Below are 8950 nucleotides of genomic sequence, written 5' to 3' on the forward strand. Positions count from 1 at the left end.
CCCAAGACACATAAACAGAAGGGCAGAGGCAGGAGGAGGCGGCAAAGACTCCAGAAAGCAGGAGCACAGCTGTAAAACACCAGGCAGGAGGGATGGAGGGGCAAACAGTTAATTTCCACCTGACAGGAGCCAGCCAGACAGGCACAACAAAAAATAGGAATACACTCAAATGTATTTGCTAGGAAATGTTCTTAAGTACTTCCATCTCCCTCTATAGAAAGGCTTTCACATAAGCTGAAAGCAAGTATCTTACACAAAATCTTTTTGCTTTAAAAAATACTGTGCTGCTAAGCAATACAGAGTTAATTACAATAGTAGTGATTCCAAATTCTCCACTGAGAACCCAGAAAATATTCACGTGAATTTTGAACATCTAACAGTCATTTGCACTATTCCAAATTCCCAGAGGAAGAGTCCATGCCTAACGCACACTGCTCAGGAGTCTAACTTTCCTAAAGCCCCTTACCTCTGCCATACATAGGAAAGAACATCTGTTAAAAGAGACAAACATTCTCAGTCAAGCACAGAATTAAACTGCTAAAGACAGCCCAAAACATAAATCTTGTTCCTTTCTGCAGTTCAGCAGATTGATAGCACTTAAAAACCCACTTCAGTTTCATCCTCTTCAAAACTGGGAAAACAATTACATTCTGGGTTTATTAAAAATAAATAAATTCATGGCCTTACTCTCTTCCCCAGCTCAGGAGGGGCTGGGAACCAGGACTACAAGAGCTCCACTCTCCTCACTCCACATCACTGCTACCTGCATGTCAAACATGCAGACAGCCTCAGTAGTCTTCCTCTCTCCCACAATGTCTCATTGACACCAGTGCCTGGATTAAAAATGCTGAATTTCAAACTCCTAACAATGAGGAAATGGGGGAAGAAGCAATGTTTGAGAAGTTTACACATCCAAGGTATCCTCAATGTCACTGTTTCACAGCGAAGGAGTTATGGCCCAAGTCAGCTTCAAAGCTGAATAAATTATGAAAAAGCAGTCCTTGTTAAAACAAAACACTAGGACTTCAACAAATATGTCAACATTCATAGACTGCTAAAAAAGATTTAAACTTGCATGCCAGTTTTAAGAGCTTAAGACTCATTCTCCATTTGAATATGTGAAAAATCACAGCATATGAATATATACTGAAAGAAAAAACAAGCAACAACCAGAGGGGACAAAAAAAGTACCACAACTTACATGTCACCTCCAACAGTTTCTGATCTGTCCTGTAATAATAAATCAAACAGTTGCCAAAACATGCTAACAAAGGCTTTAAAGTTTTATTTTTCCCGCTTCTGTTTATAAGGTAAGGGCTTTTTCCCTTTGTAAAAGTTAACTTCTTGATACCAAGAAACTGGACAAGCATCAAGGCTCAAGACTTAATAGTTCTCCATTTAATAATTTCTACCTCAAATGGAGGGGAGGAAAAACAAGTCCACACCCATGAATACTTCTAATCAGTGCAATAATGCCACAAACGCAGCTGCTGAACGCAGCATGTTTTCCATGCTTTGCAGCCACATGAGAAATAATGCACATTTGAGCCAGGTGTGAATCTGGGGAAGCTCATCAGAGTTTTGGCCTGGGGGGAAGTTTACAAAAACACAAGGGCTGGGCAAGGCAAGGCCTGCAAAGGCCAGCTGTGGCTGTAAAAAGCACTGCTAACATTTTTAATATAATTTATCATCCAGGGTAAGGACAGTGCACTGCTTTCTGCATTTGGACACAGGGCTTTGCAATTGCCTCTTCAACTGCAGCAACAACTCCACGTGTGTGGGGGGACAGTAATTCCACCTGGAGAACATCCCAAATTGTGAGGGGCAGTCAGGCAGGTGTGGTGGATAAATACACTTCACTCTTCAGCAATTTGTCAAACAAGATGCAAGCCCCACACTTCCCTCACCTGCAATGCCACAGGAAATAATGAATGAGAACAGCAGCATGTCCTGACTGAGACAGGATCAAACTACCAAAAAACACCATCCAGCAACTCTTGCAGGCCACTGCAAGAGGTGAGAACACTGTGGTGGAGTTTTTTCCCCGTTCATTCAAAAGGAGAGAGCTCTGACATGACCACATCAAGCAGCTGGCTGCACAGACCATGGGCTGGACTCTCAGCAGTGCAAAACACCTCTCTGGTCAGTAAATATCTGTTCACTGATGCTTTTGGGGTTTGTATTTGCAGAAAACAGCTCACATGCTGGTTTTGCACTCAAGTTGCTTTTTTCCTCCCTGCTGCAAATTTAACTGCTTGCAGCTTCCATTGACACAAAACATTCTCAAGATGGTTGTCACAGCTTGCCTTTCACTTAAAAATCCACGGGAACATTACAAGCTATACAAACCATGAAACCACTGCTTTTTATGATCACCAGCCCTTTAGACACTCTCCACTCCTCTGTTCCACCACTTAATGTGCAATGCTGTTTACTCTCACTGCAACCCTTTGAGGTCTTCTTGTTGCCACTACAACCCTTCCTGTCCTTGCTGACCTACAAACCTCAGGAGCTGAGCTATGTAAATAAATGGACATGCCCTTCACACAAAAAAAAACACCAAAAAAAAAAACCCTCAATGCTAACTACATGAATGCATCCTCTGATCTGAACAACCAGCAGTCACATATAAAGACCACAAAATTAAAAGCATTTTGTACACAGTTACAAGTCAGAGTTCATTCCAGCTGAGTTTCTACTTGACTGATGACATAAATCCATAACTCTGTCCATAAGAGCAATTAGCACTGAACAGCACCATTGACCAAACATAATAAATCCACTACAGCTCACTCTAAGAGACCATGACAGAAACTGGAGAGGAACAAACCTGCAGAGACCCCACCCAGTACAGTTAAAAGCAGAGGCCACTGATAAACCAGAGGGCCATTAGCACTGCACTTAGCAGAAAGAGCTTGAAATTATATTTGCAGAGGTCCTGAAACACAAATTAAAAAGGCTTGTGTTGAACATAATGATGGAGGTTCAGCTACTCGAGGGATTCCACCATGCCTGGAGAGGGAGGATGAGTTTTAGTTCTCAATGGGTTTGAAAGAGAGGAGAATTCCAGGGAACCAACTCCAAGCCAAAGACAACTGCAGCACCCAGGAGAGAGCAGAAACCTGAACCCCATCTTCAGAACCCTGGGGCTCTCACAGGCAACAAGCTGCAGACCACCTGCAGCCTAAACCAAACAGTGCAGACCTGGGAGAAACGCTGTGGGTTAAAGCTACTTGTGAGCAGTGTGTTTCCACAGTGTCCAAGAATGCTACAGAATTAAACACTGCAAAAAAAGGGCAAATGGAAAAAAGAGGAAGAATGGAGCACGCTAAAAATGCACTGAATTTTTCAACAAAACAAGGAAGGGGCAACATGAGAGGAGCAAATATCCAAAAGGAGCCTCAACTACAATGTCAGGAGACCAGTACAGGCTAGGTTTTAAAGCAGCCAACATGTTAAGGAGGGTGGGTGCTGACCCTTGACTAGAAAGAACTTGGAGTACAAAATACTGTGTTCTTTGGAAAAAAATTGAAGTATTTTCTGAAGGCAAGACTTTTTCTCTGCTTTCCAGAAAGAAGGAAATTAAGACCATGACAAGATTTTGCTCCAGGCAGGTCAGCACTTGCAAACAGATGTTACTAACACTTTGGGAACAGCACAGCACTCACCAGAACAGTTTGTCTTGAACCACTTTCTGTAACCTATTTTTAAAATAAGCTTTGCTTTTGAGGGAAGGCTCTTCATGGGCCCCCAGCTCAGTGTGCTTGAATAGTATTTTCTAGTCATTAAATCCACCCTAGAATAGGAAAGAATAAAAAAAACCCTCACAGAAATTGAAGGGAAGCACGGAGAGTTTCAACTCTTCTCAGTGTAAAGGGGCACTGAACCAACTTAGGGCTGCTCTCACAAAGCTGCAGCGCTTTACCTTAGCTCAACACTTTATTTAATTCTTTTGGTAACCATAAGCACAGTCTTTGGGCTGGCCACATCACCTTGCTCACTCAGTGCCAAGCTCTACTACACACCATCCAGCACCAAATCACCCCAGCTGCAATTCTTACACTACACTGGAGGAGCAGAAAGACTCTTCTGTCTCTTTTCTTCTCTCTCTTCTCCTCTCTCTTCTCTTTTCTCTCTTCTTTTCTTTTCTCTTCTCTCTTCTCTTCTCTTCTCTTCTCTCTTCTCTTCTCTTCTCTTCTCTCTTCTCTTCTCTTCTCTTCTCTCTTCTCTTCTCTTCTCTTCTCTCTTCTCTTCTCTTCTCTTCTCGTTTCCCTTCTCTCTCTCTTCTCTTCTCTCTCTCCTCTCTTCTCTCTCTCCTCTCTTCTCTCAACCTCTAGTCTCCTAGGACTACTTTTCTCTCCATCTCTACCCAGTTTTCATTATCCCAGTGTTTTTTTGCTGCATCCCTAACACACAAGATGAAGACCCTTCTTGAACCACAAGATCTAGATCCCACTGTTTTAGTTAGAAAGGTCTTCAAAAAATTATGGAAATTGAACTTTTCATAGCTCATGGAAGATTCTCAACAACAGGTTTTAGAAAAAAGCTGCTAAAAGATGAAATCACCAGATGCTGGGCCAATAACCAAACCTGAATGCTACAGACATCTCAGTATGCATTAAAATGAAATAACTGCTGTACAAAAACAAACCTAATTAAAAGCACAAGAAAGTAGCATATTGAAATCACTTAAATTACTATGAAATACTTCAGGGCCCTCTAGTGGTTTAATCTCTGGTACGAGAAAAAATCCACTAAAAATTGTTTTTAAAATAAGGCTACTGAGGTGTATGGCAATAATGTGCTCTATTTTTGTCACTCTCATGTAATTAATGGTATTTGGGCTGGAAAGCAGCCTAGCAAATTACCAGAAAGGTGAAAAAACTACAAACTAATCCCTGTTCACAAAATCAGCTAATGGGTAGCATTTTTTGTCTTCATAAAAATGAGAAATCACTCATTAACATTCTCTACTGTGCACAACCAAAAAAACACAAACAAAAAGGAACAAAAATCACAACCACTCTCCCAGATTCACACCACAATGAGTATTTCATTCAAAACTGAAATGCCAAACTCAAAACCAGCCCTCTACAGCCCCAAACTGCATGGTTAAAAAGAAAAATGTGAAAAATTGAAATTTCCTCAAAAAAACTGCATCTGCAAGATTTCATCCCCACTGTTCAGAACACTGCTTCATCTTTCATCTCTCACCCTAAAAGTTACATACTACTCTGGCTTTACTGGACAGAAAAAGTGATACAGAAAACAGGTAACAAATTTCCTCTAGAAACATGCCAAGAGAACTCAAAGCAAAGAGATGATCAGTCACAATACTTCCAGGTCTGTACCCCAGTCCAAGATGGTGTAAAAGGACAAACAGGATCAAATACCAGTTGCAAAGGTTTTCTACACCTACCTACATTAATAGAAAAGGAAGTCTCATGTCTTTTAGAGACCTCAAAACTACGACAAACAGGGGAAAAAAGCCACATAGCACCTCTTTTAGATCTGAAAGGTAAGTGACTGAGCTTGGAAATTATTCCAGCAGATCCTGTGATCAGGAGTGTAGTGGCAGGACAATGACAAAGACAACATTTAACTGCATAAATCTTTCACAGGCCAGAGTCAGAAGCCATGAACTTCAATCTAAACACAACTTAGGAGCAAGTGCCCAGAACCTTGAGGGATTTGGGAAGTTCTGAACCCAGCAGCAAACTGCAGCCACTCTGGAAAGGGCCATGACAGAACTACACATCCATACCTGCTCCTGGATCTCAGCTCCACCGCTGGCTCTGGGAAAGAGAACCCCACAGAACTCACCTCATGGAGGTTATACTGTGGATGAGCTTTTCAGATGGATCTGACAGCCTAGATGGAAGAATTATCTCAACTGGCTGCAGGCGCAGAACCCGACTCTCCAGCTCCGAGCGGGAAGCACTGTCCCGAAAACTGTCAAAAATCACTTCTCCTGTAGTTGGCTGGACTGCCTGCCAAACAAAAATGTGCACACATATATCCAGTGAATATTCACATTTTCAGGGACTGCTTCAGTGGCTCAAACTGTTAACCAGAAAGGAAATCTATGGTGTAAAATTATACAGCACCCCCACACACAGTGAAAGCGCAAGATCAAAAAACCTGAATGCGCTTTTTTTCAAACCCATGACACAACAATAACCTCAAAACACTAACACAACTTTGTCTTGGGAAGTGGCAACAATACCTTACAAATGTAAATGTGCTTTTGTTCTTAGCAGTCCATCACTGTTCAATTTTTAATACCAGACAAATCTACTAACTGAAGTCCATGAAATGCACATGTAATTCGAACTGGAATTTGAACACTTGCTTCTGTTGTTCTCTCCCAGCAACAGTAGGACATTCAAATAGAGACACAATCAAGATACTTTTTAATTAATTCATTACCAGCTGACTGGGCTTTGCTGTGTGTTTTGCTGGTTAAACAGGACTGGGTTTAATCTTCACCATAAAAGACAACACAAATCTGAGGTGTAAGTGGTAGAAAATCCTCTAAAGTCTCTTCCTCTAAAGAATGGTATTTTGTAGAGGAAAAAAGTGCTCACAAGCTTTAAAATATTGACCCTAAAAATGTTTAAACACTGAAATTTGTAAAGCATCTGAACTAATGTATTTGGTTAAAATACTAATACGTTTTCAAGTGAAACAGGAGCAACACCAGTTTGATAAATGTTAACTATCCACTCCATACCTTTTCTGAAATTTTCAAATATTAAGCCATCACACTTCACACACAGATCTTACCTAAAGTGCCTCTTTTTTTCAAAAAAAAAAAAAAAAAAAAAACAATTCCTACTTCCCCACAAAATAAAATCTGAAAGACAGAACAGTCATGAATTTAACAAGGTAGCCACCCACCTCCCCAGAAAAAAACCAAAATGCACAACAAAACTACCCCACGCAGACCCTAAAACAGACTCCTGAGAAACTAACTTACCATAATGCCTGTAACAATGTCACCTTTCTTCCTGTCCTTCAGGTGGTCCCCATTTTCACAGATGCAGAGGAGGTAGCTATCGGGGACATCTGCTGTTACCTCTTCAACATCTACAGAATCATCCAGCTTCAACAAAGGGTTCACATGTAACAAATGTTCAAAAAAATACTACACAGATTTGGGTGGACTGTTCACAGGTCTTTCCAGACCCAAGATTAACGTCTGAGAGTACAAGACTAACAATCTTTTTAGCTCCTGGTATCTATTAAGTTTGTTTGAGAAATTAAAATAAAAACATGAGGTAGACAAGACCGGATAGAGCAAAACAAAAAACTGAAGAAAAGAAAATAAATTCATTGGTTAAAAGCTGTTTCTCTCTTACTTTAACATTATTTAGGCAAGACCTGCAGGACACTGCGGATTTGCTAAGTCCACTCCATGACTTCAGAAAGCAACTACAGTAAACACAACAAACCTGCAGCCAGCCCTGAAGAGACTGAACTGTTTGTAAAGACAGCAGTATGTTTTACCACAACAAAAAATAAAAGGAACTTTATTTCCTGCTGCCACTCTTATGTCAGCCACTAGCTGCCCATGTTCCATCCTGGTGATAACACCAGAATCAAGGCCTCCCAAAGGTTAGTCTGAAACCAAGTTTATTTGAAAAGGATATCTTCTCCAATAAGTGTAGACTTAGTGTAGAGGGCAGTCAGCTTACGGCTGAAGAGAGAGCTTTTATTTTCTCCAGCAGCTTTCAGTGCTGCAGTTTCCATTTGTTTTATTACTCCAACCTACAGGCAGACCAACAAGAAACAAAGTTAGATATCTGGCAATAAACTATTATTTTTATTATTCTATACATCTGGTAATCTTTTAAGATGTGCAAACAACAAATGCATAATTCAAGCTGGAATGCATGATCAACAGAAAGGGCTCTCACATCAATCCTACTAATGAGATTATAAGGCAGTGCTTTTCCTGACCTTTTCCCTACTCCTGACTGCCCTCTCAACTTCTGTACCTGTGCTTCTCATCCTATTTTGAAACAATTTAGCTGGACATCGCTGCTTATTAGAGAATGGTTGCTTGCATCCAATTTAGAATCAACAAGTCCTTTTCTTAGAAATGGAAGCAGAAAAAAAGGCTATCACCAGAAAGCCACAGAATTACAGGGATGCAGAACAGGAAGAAACAGAGAGAAAAACAGTGGGCTGGGATAAGAAAAACAAGGATGTGAGGAATAATAAAACAGAGAGAAGATATGTACATTTCTCCTTATTAAATGCAAAACCTTGATACAAAAACACTGAGAAAAATAATTGTTCTGAAACTGTTCCTGAAAAAACAAAGATACTTCTCTGAATCTGCTAATGGCTCATGACACCCACAGCACAGAGAAACTGAAACAAAGGGAAGTTGGCCATTTCTACTGCAGGAACCAGGGATAACAAGCTGCCCACTTCTCAGCTGAAACCAGGGGCTGGTACAAGCAGTGCAAGTTCTCTCAGGGCTGGTGTGTACTCAATTAGCAGGAGTCAGGGGTAACCTTGTGTCCCTTGGCTACGAGGCGGCGCACGTGGACGAAGAGCCGGTGGCTGGGGATGCTGGCAGTCATGAAGTTGTGGTCCAGGTGACAGTAAATGTTCAGCTCCTTAGCTGCAATCTGCAACAAGAGTCAGCCAAAGGGTCACAAAGTAATCTAAGAAGGTAAGGAGCTTATCTCTATGACAACAGTGATGCACAACTACAATTAAAAGCTCGGTGACAAAGGGAGAACATTCCAGGAGAAAGCCTGGAGGGGCCCCTCCACCTCCCTGTCCCAGCATTGCCATAAACAGGGGATTCACTATCACAGGCTGCAGCTGTCAGGTTTTAAGGTTGCACCTTGATCTTTACCACTGTGAGGTAAACCACCCACACTGCACACACAGGGTCTGAAACACAGCTCAGAAAAAGGACAAAAGATTTCCA

The 8950-nt window shown here is 41.3% G+C and overlaps 1 protein-coding gene across 1 annotated transcript in view; it reads right to left on the minus strand.

Annotated features, from left to right (window-relative positions):
• MSH3 (mutS homolog 3) overlaps positions 1–8950 on the minus strand; it is a 94732-nt gene that overhangs the window by 78712 nt on the left and 7070 nt on the right. The window contains exons 5-8 of the mRNA XM_014309466.2: positions 8526–8642; positions 7653–7770; positions 6980–7125; positions 5824–5990 (exon numbers count right to left, since the gene is read on the minus strand). Of these exons, the coding sequence (XP_014164941.1) occupies positions 5824–5990; positions 6980–7125; positions 7653–7770; positions 8526–8642 (548 nt within the window). The remainder of the gene's footprint in view (positions 1–5823; positions 5991–6979; positions 7126–7652; positions 7771–8525; positions 8643–8950) is intronic.

This window comes from Geospiza fortis, unplaced genomic scaffold (genome assembly GCF_000277835.1).
Source record: "Geospiza fortis unplaced genomic scaffold, GeoFor_1.0 scaffold43, whole genome shotgun sequence".
NCBI lineage: Eukaryota > Metazoa > Chordata > Aves > Passeriformes > Thraupidae > Geospiza > Geospiza fortis.